This window comes from Pagrus pagrus (assembly GCF_965226575.1).
Source record: "Pagrus pagrus genome assembly, chromosome: 14".
Taxonomy (NCBI): Eukaryota; Metazoa; Chordata; class Actinopteri; order Spariformes; family Sparidae; genus Pagrus; species Pagrus pagrus.
In genome coordinates, this window is record NC_140198.1 from 9,430,297 (window position 1) to 9,445,951 (window position 15,655).

The following is a 15,655-nucleotide window of genomic DNA, read 5'->3' on the forward strand; positions in this document are numbered from 1 at the left end:
GGTCACACATAAGGTGTCAGATAACCAGTAATATATTCTTTTGGAGTCAGACGTTCAGAAGGCAGACATGGCTCACAAATCAAATTATGTTTGGTTTGTAGGGGGGAAATTTACCTGGAGGTGTCTGTGTTCCAGAAAAATTGGAGGCTGGAGGCAGAGAAACTTAGTAAAAGTGATTGATTTGCGGTTCTGGAGAGATGCTGAGCTGTCTGGATCTTCCCCTGCAACCGGTGGTCAGGCCCAGCAGGGAATGTTCGTGAGAGAGGAGTTAAATGGTCTGCACCGAGCGTGAATGAAATAAAACAGCGTTGAAGCTTCAGTGGGAGATAAGATGAAGTAAAAGCCGGGAAGGGATCGAAAGGTGCCCGGAGCTGGATAATAGTGAGCTAGCTCTCCATTTTCAACTGCCAAATAATTCTGCACATCCGGCGGGGCAGTTTTTAAGGCCCTGAGACTGATTTATGCTTTATAGAGGGTGTTGAGAGTGGCAGTCAGAGAAAGGTGTCCCTCGGAGACAGAGGGATGAAGTGAAAATGAATTCTCACCGTGCTGTGTGAGGGGTGAAAGAAAGTTTAGGAGAGGGTTCGATGACGCAGATTATACAGCCACATCCAAAAAGTGGACTAAAGAGAGAAAATGGGGCTAACGTCCGTGTCACTCGAAGTAATTTCTGGATGCGAAGAAGTGCGTGGAAGTGTGTGCTCAGCAATCCTCTCCTGAATGAGTGAAGGTTAAAAGTACTCGAAAAAAATCACAGGACGCAGCTTTCAGGTAAGAGAGAGGACTTGAGGTATTTTTGGTGCAGATGAGATGTAGCTCCGAGGTCAGGAAGAGGACAAAACATATTTAGAAGAGTTAAAGGAAGGTTTGGAGGCAAAGTAAAGCTTGAGGGAGGACTGGAAACATTTCAGTGGGAGTGCGAGGTAACTGAGGTCAGGAAGTGGACTGAACTTGAAAGAAAGCTATTAGGTTAGATGGCCGTCAACAGCTTTATGGAGAAAGGTGTGAGGGAGAGCATTGATGTGTCAAAAAAGAGGATCGGTTTCAGGTGTTCTGGGTCCTTGTCAGTGTAGACAGAGGTTACTGTAGTTTGTGAAATCATCATCCTGAAATATGAGAGGAAATACTGCGGCGCCAGTCGGAGTCAGCGAGGAGATCGAGTGAAAACATTCTGTCCTGTGTTTATTTCCGTTAAATCAAAATCTAACTTCTCCAGATGAGACCAGCGCAAAATTAAATAAATTATCTTTTAGAAATCAATTCCAATTATATGGCTCTGGAAATAACCAAAGCACTATTTTCTCGTTCTCCTGCGGCGATTCGTCGCACACCGTGACTAAACATTTAAACATCTTCCCCCAGTCAGGTCAGCTTGAATGTAAAATTCAATTATAGCTCTGCCCCCCTTTTGTTTGTGACGGCTGAGGACTTTATGTCTGCTTTCCTACTGACAGGACTGTTCCAGCACACTCTTATTAGATGTCATATGTATTATTGACTGCAGTAAAGTGTGCCAGGCCAGCACAGAAGTGAGATGTGATGTGAATACGGCAGCCAAGTCGCCATGCTGCTGCAAACCAATGACACGTTCACATTTGTACATGTCATAGGCTATGTACCATTTTGACAATTTTAAGAAACATGTCATCAGTGCTCACATTACATGCATATGACCTGACGTTCATGTCAGGAGCAACCACATATTTTCCTCATTTGTAAGCGCGACTCTACTAGACACTTTTAGGAGACCTCGGGACAATTTCCAGCCATGTTTGTGACGACTAAAACTGGATATTTTAAGCCAAAACATGATCCTTTCCTAACCCAGACCAAGTGCTTTTTGTGCCTAAACCTAACCAGATCATCAGAGCAGGGTGTCACAACATAAAATAGACAACGGATCCTAAAGCAACATGACGTTGCAACATAAAGAAGTTAAAAGTGGCGATTGGGCTGGGACACGGTGATGTGTGTGTATGTGTAACTTACCTGTCCTCTAAGCAGCTCGTAGGCTGTGATGCCCAGTGACCACCAGTCGACAGAGAAGGAGTAGCCAGGGTGGGAGCCCTCGAAGGTCTGAAAAAGCTCTGGAGCTGATGGAGAGAAAAATATTGTACAACAAAATAGACAGAATAAGATGGACGTTTGATATGTGATGAGATGTCTCATGTTAGATTTGTCTTTTTTTTGTGTTTTTATTGATTTTCACTGTTTTTTGGGGTCTTTTTAATCAGGGTGAGTTAACTTGAACTGTAGCCTTTATTGGCAACGGTATACCTAACTTAGCTCGCTTCATTTATCTGTTAAAGTCATGTCTTCTTGTATTCAGACTAGAGGTGAGCAATCTGATGATTTGAGATCGTGTTCGATCTGGTAAGCGTCCACAGTCTACTTTTCAGGTAACTGGTACAGATTACTTCTCCTTCCAAAACTTCAAAACAAATAGAGTGATGTCGCTTACTAGATGGCTATGCTGAGGGGAAGAATTACCTACTGTGGCTCTTCCTTGGGTGAAGTATTGTAAATAATGCAATGTGTGTTATTGCTAGCAACATGCCAGATGAGGAGCTTGTCCCAGCAAAGAACTATCTTTAATGCATTATTGTGTCTGGCTATAGTCTACGTCCCTTATTTATACATGAAGCAGCAGGGCTTTTGCAAAATGATGTTGCACAATATTTGGCGCCGACTTTTGATGGAATTTAAAACTTGATTTGCCATTAAAGCCGTAATTAATGACCCTCAACAGCTCATGGGACACTTGCTCCCTCTAGCCCTCATGAAATTTCTCATGCATTTTTATCACTGATTAGATAGAGAACTCTGATGCTTATGTTCCCGAGACTGGCATGGACGAAAACTGAAATTACGGCGGAGGAGACTGGACGTTGGAAGTGTTAAAATTGTTTGAGGTGCTTATTTAGACAGGAGACTGACAACTTGCCATCACAGTTATGTAACAAGCTGCATGTCTGAAACAGAATATACGTTACTTGTAGGCTAACTCTATAAGAAACTGGCAGCAGGATTTATGGAAGAGATTCGGCTCATAACCTGACAGTTTTCACACTTTACTGTTGAGCTTGTCTTGCTGTTCTAGGATGAAAACTTTAAAATGTAATCTTTGTTTTTAGCCAGAGGCAAATAGTAAATATTGGAATCTGATTTGAAAACCAATATAACATCATAATAACTTTGTAATAGATAATGGGACCAGCTATCCAAACACTTGAATTGTTTTTCTTTCCCCCCCTGTGGACGTGAATAATCTATTCTAGGAGAAAGGTTGTTCAGCTGTAATCTTGTTTCCAATGGTCAAGATGAATTTCCATCACTCATCATTTACCCATCCCTTTCTGATTCTTTATCTGTATTACACGGTCAAAATCAGGACTGGGAGGAACACACACACACACACACACACACACACACACACACACACACACTATCCTCTCCGTCATGGCAGGTTTGCCCTGCTGTCTTACTGAGAAGGAAAAAAGTGCAGTTTATCTACTGAGGCCTCTAAAAGAGACTGTGTTTTCTTCTTCCTCCCAGCGTACCCATAAATTATCTATCACACTGCTGAGCATTCGCCTGAAATCTCACACGTCACACGTGGTCACAAGATCATTCTCCATCGAAAAACAGGCACACACGCACAGACAAAAACGGGTGCTGCCTTGTCATTCATATCCCCCTGAGATCCTGTTAGCTACTATCTGATCTCCCAGGAGCTGATCGACCTGATCGGTACTGTACTCATGAGTCATGAGGAGGACGACTGCAGTCCTGCTGAAGAGGATGAATGCTGGTTTTGAAAGACAGTAATACTTTATTCAGTGTCACTTTCAGGTTTTGGGATCATGCAATATAGAACAAAGAAGCCATAAGAACATACTACAGAAGGAGGGAACGTCTCTATATTTTGTTTATCAGAGCTGTTAAATTGCTTTCTTAACAGTATTTATGCATTAAGCTTCCTTAGATTACAACCTTGAGTAAGTACCAAAGAACTGCCATGTATTGGTCAATAACTGCCAAATAATTTTTAGACTTATCTTGTACTGTACCTGGCCATGACGCAGCTGATATTGACAAAAAGTCAAACTCTGAAAAACTTTTTTTTGTGTGCATTTTTTGTTTATGACTCTGCTAATGACTCTCAATCCATCTATCCGTTATTCATTCCTCCATCAATAACCTAATTAAATCAATCATTTTTTAAATTGTTTTTATTTACCAGCCTAGATTTGGTATATTTGTTCCAGAGGTGGGACGTAACAAAGTACAAATACTTTGTTAATGTACATGGTAGTTTTTTTTCACATAGTTTCTTATAATGTCCATTGCCACAGCACCTCTATCCATTCTCTGTCTGAATGCTCTGTTTAGGTGCCTGTCTCTTTAAGGCCCCCCTCCCAAAAAAGCCCAGTTTGCTCTGATTGGTCAGCTCTCACAGGTCTGAGCAGACACTGTCCACCGTGTTTCTGCATCACGGTGCTTTTGCAAACGAAGGCCATGCCGAGGACAATGCTGTGGGCTGGGACTGTTTAGTTGTGAGTGTTTTGATACTTTCACAGTCATCATATAGCACCTAGACCTGCTTTATAATCATAAGAGACAAGAAATATCATATTCTACAAGATGGGACCTTTAAGTTTCCTTGTGAAGCACTGGTCAAAATGTATTTTCTTACCCATGTATGGCTTAGTCCCAGCGATGGACGTTGCTTTCAGGTCGTCTTTTACGATCGCTGCGATGTTGAAGTCTGTCAGATGAACGTGACCTGTTGAGCAGCGAGATCATATTACCTCACAGTGACACAGAGCATGTTTTTACACATTTGCTGTTGTGAACCCTATAAATCCGGAGATGAGACAGAGCTGTAGGATCACAGAGCTCCGCTTACACCTCCAGGATTGACAGTAGCTTTTCATTTTTGGGAATTAAATTTAACAACATCTTACACATAGCAGGTATCCTACTTTGTATGCTGCTTATGCGAGTGTCAGATATGCAAAAACTGAGGATCAAAAGAATTTTAAAATACAACATAATCCACTTTTCCTTCAGCATTCTTGCGATCATAATGCTCTTACACTGATATTATTAAAAGACTGCAGATGCAAATGAACTGCGGCATCGTCCGTGGAATAAATCGCACATGGCGATACTGTAACTGAGCAGAAAGAGAGTCCGGAGTGTTTTTATGGCAACTTCAGTGTTTTCCAAAGTCAAACCGCTGACCTGTGTCTCACGTGCTTGCAGGATGGCCCACGGTCTTTGCCATGCACACTGAGCACACACTAATGAGCTCAATATATGTATGTGTGTGAGTCTGTGAGTGTGTTTGTCATACTGAGTGAGAGGGAAAGACAGAGGCAGTGGAGAGCTTTTGCCGCAGAGTGATTGTTCGGATGAGTGGTCGTCCCCGGTAACCCCCAGCACACACATACAGTAGGACCAAACACAAACGCTGCAGAGCAACTGTACACGTTTTTTAAATTTTATTTTTTATTTTTACGCATGCACACACGCTGATAACTGTGTGTGAATGTAAAGCAGGCAGGAGCTAGTCAGTTTAAGTGTTTACAAAAGGATGCAGAGCCTTACAGATTAGAGAACTGCATAAAAAAAATCTCCTCCTTTTCTCCCCGCCTCAATTTTTTATCACACCTTTTCTGTCTGTGTACAGTTTGATTCCACCCCTTCTCTCCTCGCCTCACTGACAACCCCCCCATTGCTTTTCCCGCTACCTTATGCTCTCGTTTCTTTGCCTCTTTGTGTCGTTAATATGCTCACATACCGCATTCACGGCTCAACCTGACCTGTGTGCAGAGGAAAGATGCGCAGGTGCTTTCCTGATAGGAAAGACCATTGTTAATGCAGCTTGATGACTGTGACAAAGGTGCAGCAGCACTGAAACGTCACTTTAGACTTTAAGTGGAGCTTGAGTAAGAGTAGAGAGTAGAGCTTCTTTCGTGTTTTCATATTTAATGGTGTCTCCTGTCTCTGTCACATACTTATCTCCCCCTGTGTTTTTTTTCTCCTTTTCTATCTTCATCTCTCTCGTCTTTGCAGAAGACAGATTCAGGACAGGAGTTTTACACAGTAGCCAGCGGGAGAGAAACAGACAACCATCATCAAAATGTTCAGCCAGAAGTTTCTGGTCGCAAAATAAAATGTTGGATTTCTTTAACCAACGTGTCATTCTGATATCAGTTCAAGACAGCTCGAGGATGGCGGCGATGATCCTTTCAGCTCAAAGCTATTTGTTCTAGTTGCTCCAAAATGATTCAATAAACAGATAAAAGAAAGAGTGAATAAATTAGGAGTTGATAAATAACTAAAACTCTCAGCACAGCCAGCTGTCCTGTCCTTCTCCCCTTTCTCTGTGTGAGGTACATCCTGTTCATCGTTTAATCGCTTAAGCCTGTCTGTATTTCTTTCTGGGGTTGGTAAGGTTTCTGCTGTACGAGCTTAAACTGGTTTGATTTCATGTGACTTACCCCAAACATCATTTTCTGCATTAAGTTGTTAAAATGTTTACATTTCTGCGCTTATCGGACAACATATACACCGATAGCACACCAAAAACAAAATGAAATAAAATAATAATAGCAGTTAAGCTTCTGGTGGCCAATAGTTAAGGCTTTGAGACTTAGACGTTAGACATTTTTCAATATTAATAGATAGAGAGTAGAGTCATTTGGAGTCAGTGATGGGGCAGATATGGTAGTGAAAGCAGCAGGACACAAACATGGCACAGTCAGAGAGAGATGGCATTATGTGAGGGAGAGTAAAGGATGAACTATGACGCATTTTCAAATCTGTATTATGGAAAATGTACTGAACATTGCTTTTGAGTAGCACAACTTAGTCACCACAGCGGCGTCCGTGAAATTCGTGCTGAGTACATTGAATGAAGTGCTAAATCAGTGGTTGCTCAACGATGGAGGAGTCCACTGTACCGTTACCTGCTGTGGAGCGACTAGCAGGAGTGGGGGAGAAGGAGGAGCTAATAAGTAACATAATAAACTGCCAGTCTGGCTTTAAAGAAATGCTTTTCCTCTTCCTTTTTTTTCAATTCCAGCAAAGTCATTCTTTTCCTGCTCTGTTCTAGTTATTGTTGAACATGTGAGGCTGTAAACGTGTTTTAGTTTGGCCTGAATATGTCTGCATTAACCACTGTTGCAAAGCTTTTACTGTTATTGTTTTTTAAGCCTTAATTACAGTTTCTTCTTGTTGTTTTTTTTAAGCCCCCATTGCACTACTTTTGAGCTGGCCACTTCACTCACCCTGATCAGGTCTGTGCACTAAATGAAGAGAATACACATCCTCTGTATGTGAGATTAACCCCTGTTTGTCTCCAGTCAAACTGCTCCCTGCCTGTGAAAATGTGTGGCTCCTGGTGGCTTAGTTATCTAACGTGTTTTACTGGGATTACCTCCACAACTGTCGAGGTTTGATCCTGGGGTTATGTCACGCTGCCGCATGTCTCTTCTATTTTTAATTTCTCTTTGCTTTGCGCTACCTCAAAAAACCCCGCCCCAGATGGCAACTACTCGTATACACTAAAATATACTGTACATACATGAGTTTACTTTTAACAGTGTCATTTCTTGGGGCCATTTTAAGTATCCACACTTAAACTTTGAAACCCTTTTACATGAACTTTAGCTCCATGCAAAATGACTCCGTGTACTTTGGCCTGTTTCACAAAGCGAGAGTAATGAAGCCAGGACAGAAGTTCAGCTCCCTTCTGTCATAATCCCCACATGCTCTTTATTCCATATCAGTGCATTTCCCCTCTCTTTGTAGTTTGTTCTAAATGTTTTATCCAGTCGGCACGTGTCCATATCTCTCTACTGACGCACCAGGAGAGCCTCAGTGAAAGAAAATACAGGGTCGTGCGGCAAAAAGGTCCAATCAGAACCACAGTATAGCGATAGCTGCGATTTCTGTCAGTCTTCCTCTATGGTCCCATTTAAATTTTATTTCTTATTGAAATAAAGTCACATTTTTAATGCTTAAATGTATGCTATTATCAATTTAGTATGTATTCACAGGCTTTTGCACTAGAGAGCATTCACACATTACCAATAACTTTAAACTGAAAGCTTTCTTGCTGAGTAATAATTAAGCTTAGGTGCTGGTAAGCCCGCAATGAAGAGGAGGGAGGCATTGATTTTGATACTGTAACGTTCAAACGTTACCCTAACGTTAGCACATTGAATGTGGGGTTGTGACTCAGACAACTTTATTGTTCATCAGACATGACAAAACATCTCTTCACGTGTGTTTAGGCCCGATACTATCACAACAGAGTCAGAGAAGCCTGTTTGTCACTCCCAAAATTAGATCCAAAAGCCCTTACAGAGCATCATATCATATCATACATCTAAACATTTAAGGCCACGGTCTGGTTTTGACCGAGATTATCATAAAATAGGAATAATTAAGTGATTAACTGGAACATGGACGGAAGTAATAAGAATTGTTTAAGGTTTAACTCGCTCAGAGACAGACGACATGTTAACTACCTTTCGATTTAAATATAATACCGCAATGAAAACAAGGCTGCCAAATCATAATGATGCTCACTCTGAAAACATGCTTGCGTTCTGCATCTCAAAGCAGCAAAGTAGCCAAAATCTCATCAGTTTTTCTCCTTTAGCTAAAAGGGATTGTTGCAGCAAATATATACACCAAACTTCTTTAACTGTGATAGAACATTTCTGAAGGTGTGGCGCTTGTTTACACTACCCTAAAACCCCTTCCTGGTATTTCTTATCAGGAAAGATCATATACGGTTCTGCTCTAAAGAGTCCCATTGGTGTTTATATGGTTTCCATCACACTACCGCTTTAATGTAGTGCCTGCATTTGTAGCCGAAACCTAGACAACAGCCCTCTTGGATCCTCCACCAGCATCCTGGGGCTATGCCGTTTAACAAAGCGACGTCACACGTGCATGAGTAAATTGTTTTTCTCTATTTTGAAGCAGCTCCCAGAGGAGGAACGCGGCGGGGAACGGGTCAATTCCAGCTTGCAAATTCGACGTGGTGTGCAGGAGCAAAACAGCCCGCTCCCCTCCCGCCGATACCTCACGCTGTTTTAGACTTCAGCGGAGAGGTAAACTACAGGTCTGCACCGAAAAAAGACAGCATGGGGGTAGAATGCATGAGGGGGAGAGGAGTGCTTATTGAGTTTGAAAGGACACGCACACATACAGAGAGAGACAGAGAGAGAAAGCACAGGTGAATGTCTGAAATCAGGCTGAGGCTGACACAGCAGCCTTTCTGTTCGTTATCTGTCTTCTTTGCATGCCTCCCGCTCATTTTATCTACCCTGTTTTTCTTATTTAGACAAATCTTTTTTTCCACAAATGCCTGCTCATCACTTTTTCTCTTTCTTGTCTTGTCTTGTCCTTGCGGCTCTCTCTCTCCGTCAATCTCTTTCTGTCCGTCTCACTCCGTCTTTCTTTGTCAGCCTCCAGTCTGTAGCGACAGCAGGGCTGCCGTCCCACATATCTGCTCAGCTCCCGTAAGCAGCTGCCCAGCGTCCTCGGAGATAGAAGGACTTTTGTGGGTGTGTGCCTACACGTGTGTAAGCCACATGGCCAAAAGTATGTGGACACTCTTGGTCTCGGGCCATTTTTGTAGTTGGGGTTAGTTTAGATTCAATTAAGGGAAATCATTGGCTCATAAATACAATTACTACACAACGTGATCACGTCTCAGCATTTTGCAGGAAAGTGTGAGACTCTTGTCTGCGCCTGTAAATACAGAATTTAGGTCATTTTGGTTCCTCTTGAGTCTGAGGACAAACAGTATACCGCATGTCTTTCGTCTATATGCCAGGGGCCCAAGAGCAAAGCTGTTGTTCAAGCGGTGTGCCGCCAAGTTCAGTGTCCAGTCCATGTGATGTGACCTTGTATCGGTCAGTCCCAAATGATCTTTAATATACAGTAGGGTCTGCTGTCCACATACAGCAGATGGACAGATAATTCAGGTTTTAGTTCACAAAAGTACTGTTATCATATGTCACCTCCATATCTTGAACCCACGTTGTGCTTGTTAAAGTAGAGTAATGGGAATAGTTTGATATTTTGTGGAATATCACAAGGTATCATATCGAAGTTAAAAATTCCAAACGTTTTATGAGGGGTTGCATGCTGGACTGGTTTGTTTCTGGGTACCTTCCTGGAGTCATGTTGTCACAATGAGGTTGCCAGGTAAACTCCTTTAATTAACAGTTAACATGGCTGAAGCTATTTCTTCTTCATCATAACAATACTCTCATGCATAAAGCCAGGTCCATAAATAAATTGCTTCCCCAGCTTGATGTGGAAGAACTTGGCTTGAGTCCTGACCTCAACCTCATCCGACATGGTGGGATGAACTGGGCCACAGAGTCTTATCACCTCACCGATTACATTAACGCTCTCGAGGCTGAATGGGAGCAAATCCCTGCAGCATATTAATACGCATGTTGTGTACATTTGCATACTGTGCCATCATGTCTATCTTTGGACGTCTGTCGGATGGATCATAACATGAAGTACTTTAATATTCCGCTTGATTAACATATTGATGAGGAAATGTACAGTCTGTCTTTACGTCGCCTTGATTTATAAACGCTCCCCTCCCTCTGATATATAACCACACACACTGCTCTCTCTGTCTCTTTTCCCGTATGTGCCTACATGTGTGTGTGTGCTTGTGTGAAACTGACACTAAAGCCTATGATGAGACTAAATCAATCATTCAGAACAGGATTTTGCATGATGAGTATCACCCTGTTCTCCACACGTGTCGCACCCCTCTGTTTCATTTCCTCCTGTAGATCAATAACAGTATGGAAAAATGAAAATATACACTCCTCCTCAATGTCTCAATAACTTATGAGGTATTTTCCTTCTTTATGCTGCAAGACTGATCTAGGCAACGACTGCGAGGCCTGCCTCTGAGCCTTTCAGCTTTTGATCTGAGCAGAAGTGATCCCGGAGGTCGGAGGTTGGGTAAAATCCTCAGTCAGAAGCAGTTTAGTCTTGAATTTGGGACGTCAGGTCAGATCACCACATGAGTCAAGATTATTGTTACTATCATATTTATACAATAACAAAACATAATCAAATCGTACTGTTTCTGGACTCACATCCATGTGAATTATTAAAAATATATATAATGAGAGAAGGGATCTTACCATGCTCATCCAGCAGTATGTTGTCTGGTTTGATGTCTCTGAGAAGAAAATACACAGAAAAACACAGTACAGTGGGATTAGTATGTGTCTTCTGTGGTGAGTAAACTCAGGATCAGATTGTATTTGCATGAAATCTTTGTGTGAATATTTTAAAATTCTAACTTGCAGTATTGTTTGGAGAACAAGCTGCAGTAGCATTTGCAAAAATGAGTCTTCAGACAACAAAAGTTCAATAAAATATGTAAAGTATAAATACAAAAAGGACAGCTTAGGATTGCTTTATATCACTAAAGTCCTGAAAGGTGATCAAATTCAGCTTACACAAATCTTACTAATCTTATTTTAACGGCTTTGAGGATCAAGGTTTATTTCATTACCATTCTGCAAAACAGTGCTGTACAACAAAATGCAAGTTGTAGTCCCTTTATGCTACACAAGTGCGCAGGATGAGTTAAGGAGTCTCAGCCTGGCGGTACAGCAGTGGATACTTTTGTATCTTTTGCCAGAAAGCAGCAGGGTGAACAGACTGTGGCTAGGGTGGGTGTTGTTGTTAAGTATCCTTTGGGCTCAGTACAGACACGTCGTGTGGCACCTAAATTAAAACTTCTTCAGTTTCCTTAAGAAGAAGAGCCTTTTATGGCAAAAGATACAAGATTGTTGATTTCCTCCTGATATCAACTCTCATCACTGTTTGTAATGCGGCCGATAATGGAGGTGTCATGCAGATACTTTACCATTAGGTTCTCTTGGTGTCTGGCAGTACATCCATGCGTGTATAGTATGAACAGGAGGGGGCTGAGCACACAGCCCTGGGGCACTGAAGTAGAGAAAGTGTGACTCCCAATCTGAACTGTTTGGGGTCTGTTTGTGAGGAAGTCTGATTTCCAGTTGCAGGAAGTTGTACTCAAGCCCAGAGTGTTAAGTTTTCATGAGATTGTGTTGAATGCTGAGCTGAAGTCAACAAAGAGCATTCTGATGTACAGTAGGTGTTCTTATTTTCAAGGTTTTCGGGGCTCGTAATAGTATATGTACATGACCTTAACCATGTTTTGTTGGATGATAAGTTTGTCCTAGAAATCATCACGATAAATGATATTATTGTCATTTTAGCATGACAAGCATAATATTGCAAGTGTACAATATAAAAAATATCACCTTACGGGACTTTATGGGGTTTGTACGTTCTTGATATCTATTAAGCTTCAACTTTTGGTAATCCAACGCCTAGAATCCCTGTGCAGCCTGGGTGTGTGTCTGTGCAGACAGAACAGTGTGATATCAAGTACCACAGTGATAATAGACAGCTGGCCTTCACTCTGCTCTCTTCTCGTCCTTATGACTCCAAATCACTGCTCTTCACATTTCTCACTATAACACACATTTTCACAAAGCCATTTTCTCATGACTCAGGGCAGATTTTCCTATTTACTATGAGGCTACAATGCAATGCTGTGTCCCTGGGTGTGAAATAATAAGATTGGTTATTTGGTGAAAAAGTTTACAAAATGACGCTGACAATGGAGAACAGACTTTGTAGCTCCTGAAGTTAAAGTAAGAGGTAGACAGGAGATGTGTGACTTCACCACAGAGGAGGCAGATCATAAAACACTGACATACAACCTGGTTAGTTGTTTAGTTGTGCATCACTCATCATGCCTCAAACTTTAATGCAGATGAGACAAGGACATGACTTTTGACCTCGTCGTGACCCCGTTAGACCAGTCAGAGGAATTATTCAACAAAGCATCAAAATGTATTAAAATTAGAGCAGCAGTGTCAGACTGAGATGACACCTCTAATCTGTGAACATGAGTCACCTCACTCTCAGTGCTGTGGTTGGGGCCTTGTTCCACGGCCAGAACACCGGCGTAAAAAGGAAAGAAATCATGGTTTAGGTCAGGGGTTCTTAAAACCCTAATGGTGGGCCATGGGCCAAAAGCAACAACCACCGCAATGTATTGTATTGTATTGTATTATATTGTTAAAATGCAAAATGGTAGTGACTGACTGCCTGTGCAGTGTTGCTCAGATTATGCTAAATAATTAAAAACTATGGATCCTACATATTTAAACAAGCTGTACGCTTCATTCCATCTTTATGAGGTAAATGTTAATTGAACAATCTATTGGATATAGCATAATGAAACCAGTGGCATTTACATCGGTTACATATAATCCTCACTATGCAATTTTGTCTGCCACCAGGCATGCAGTCACCCGGGAAAAGGAAGGTTAATTAGTGACCCATTTCTATGACAGACTAAATGATCTAATAAATATATGTTTGTGCCGTGTTGTTGTTACTTGTGACTCTGAAGAAAACAGAAATGATCCAGTTGTCTTTGCAACAGTGGAGCCAACAGTAATACCACTTGGAAACACCAGGGAGGAAAGATGCCCATTGCCAATTTGAAACTTTTTACCTCACAACAAATAAAACTGCATTAACATTGCCATAATTACTTTTTCACTACAAACATGTGGCAGGCCAAATTGAACCATATGGTAAGCCACCATTGGCCCAACAGCCCCCACTTTGGGCAATTAAAATCAGTGAGTCACACATGGAACAAACCCAGATCTCCTGTTTAAAAGTCCTGTTTCCTTCACACTTGACACTATTTATAGTTAATTTGTCCTTTACTTACTCAATTGACATATAACTTAACCCAAAACAGTTCTTTTCCTAAACCTAACCAGCTACTTTTGGTGCCTAAACTTAACCTAGTACTACATGACATACTTACATCTTACATCATGAAAGCTCCAGACACATAACGATTCACCGGCACAAATTGTGGACCAGTTAACGAGTTCTCCATTTGCATGTTCTCTGTAGTGTTTTCTCTGCATACCCACCTTCCTCCTCATCATCTCATCCGTCGTCCCATGAGATACATGCTTTAAATATATATGTATATCCATGCTTTAAACTAATAATCTTCTTTTAGACATCTTTAGTAGTACACATCTTTTTTGTGTTTCAGCCCTGCATTTCCCACGGTGCACCTGTATAGAAAAGAGTGTGGGTGGCACTCTCTCTTATTTACTGCTGATGACGTTTGAGTTTCTGTAGGTGGCACTTCTCCTTTGTCTCTCCTGCCAGGGAGGTTACATTGCTCATATTAATTACCCAGTTAGTGTTCTGCGTCTTTAAAACAAAAGACTTCCTGCACAGATCATCAAATGTGAAAGCTTCCCGGAGGTGAATATACAGTAGGCTGACTCACTGTTTTGTTGAATCATTTCGCTTCAGCAAATGATGAAAATGGATATGTAATACTCACAAACAAAACTTTTTACAATGACACTTTTGCGTACCAGACGTGTGATGAAAACAAATGAATATTGAATACTTTTGAGGGGGAAGGAGGGACAGCAGGTGAAGCTGTGGGAGTAGTTGAGACACCTGAGAAGACGAACAGGTGTAGACTGAGGCTTTTGCTCGTGGAGTCACGGCTTCTGCTTGTTTCTCACCATCCTTTGTGTTTTCTGTTTTCCTCCCTCCCTCCATTTTTCTGCACAGATTTTGTTCTGTTTCTTTGACACCACATAAATCTAAATGACATCCAGGAGCAGCACAGTTACTCCAAAATGCTCTGGAAGTCGAATCTGTTCTCGGAAGCAGAAAACTATCCGTAACTAAAAGACACTAAAAGATGTTTTGGATCCGGTGCAAAGACTTCAGAGGTTCTAAACTGCTGTACGGAGAGTTTATGAGGAAAATAAATGACACAAATAAAAGCTAGTACCAAGAAAAGTTATGCTTAGCTCTTACAGTGAATACAGGCTGTATTTTTCCTGTTCCTGCAATTTTGTGCTTTAATAGAAATAACGTTAATAAAGAGTAACATTTACCAATTTACATCAGCTCATCATGTCTTTGTGTTGTTCCGATTACACACATTATTATCGAATTTACTGAATTACCACAGAAAGTGGGTTAATAGAGAGGAGAATACATTTTAACACCATATTTCCGACTTGTTACACAGTGACACAAAGGCCCCAGTAACAATACCAAGGTCTCTGGTGACAATCAGCCACTTCAAAGAACAGTTCAGTGCCCAATGACATCTCTCCTGGCCATTTATTTTAATTCAAAGCAACATTATTCTGCTTTGTTCTCGTTTTCACTGATCTGTATCTGTCCTTGAAACTGTCAACTTTTTTCTTTCTTCGCTAACCACACATTGTTCGACTCACTGACTGTATAAAATAAGCATCCCCTCCACCTCCAGATGTGTGTAGAAATGTCAATGACACGCACAGATTTGAACGTATCAGTGCTTTGCGGATACATTTACTGCCAACATTTCATCCTGGCGACTGGGCTGTCACTTCTGGCTCCAAAAAACCAAGATGGCGACAGCTGTAATGCCAAACTAAAGGCTTCCAAACGGTAGTCCCAATGGGTGGCATTACTGTGGGTTTAAACTTGGTCAGAG

General features: G+C 41.4%; 2 protein-coding genes across 6 annotated transcripts in view; one reads left to right on the forward strand and one right to left on the reverse strand.

The window, feature by feature from the left end:
• LOC311268948 (uncharacterized protein) overlaps positions 1-15,655 on the forward strand; it is a 65,225-nt gene that overhangs the window by 26,840 nt on the left and 22,730 nt on the right. For 2 of the 3 annotated variants that reach the window (XR_014624034.1, XR_014624036.1), the window contains one exon: positions 6,082-6,601. The exons of the other annotated variant lie outside the window; for it this stretch is intronic. The gene's annotated coding sequence lies outside the window, so the exon portion shown is untranslated. Of the gene's footprint in view, positions 1-6,081; positions 6,602-15,655 lie in introns of those variants that run through there. 3 annotated transcript variants of the gene reach the window in all.
• stk32a (serine/threonine kinase 32A) overlaps positions 1-15,655 on the reverse strand; it is an 81,250-nt gene that overhangs the window by 22,618 nt on the left and 42,977 nt on the right. For all 3 annotated transcript variants that reach the window (XM_084372923.1, XM_084372924.1, XM_084372922.1), the window contains exons 6-8: positions 11,208-11,245; positions 4,697-4,786; positions 1,990-2,093 (exon numbers count right to left, since the gene is read on the reverse strand). In XM_084372923.1, coding sequence (XP_084229049.1) covers positions 1,990-2,093; positions 4,697-4,786; positions 11,208-11,245 — 232 coding nt within the window. The remainder of the gene's footprint in view (positions 1-1,989; positions 2,094-4,696; positions 4,787-11,207; positions 11,246-15,655) is intronic.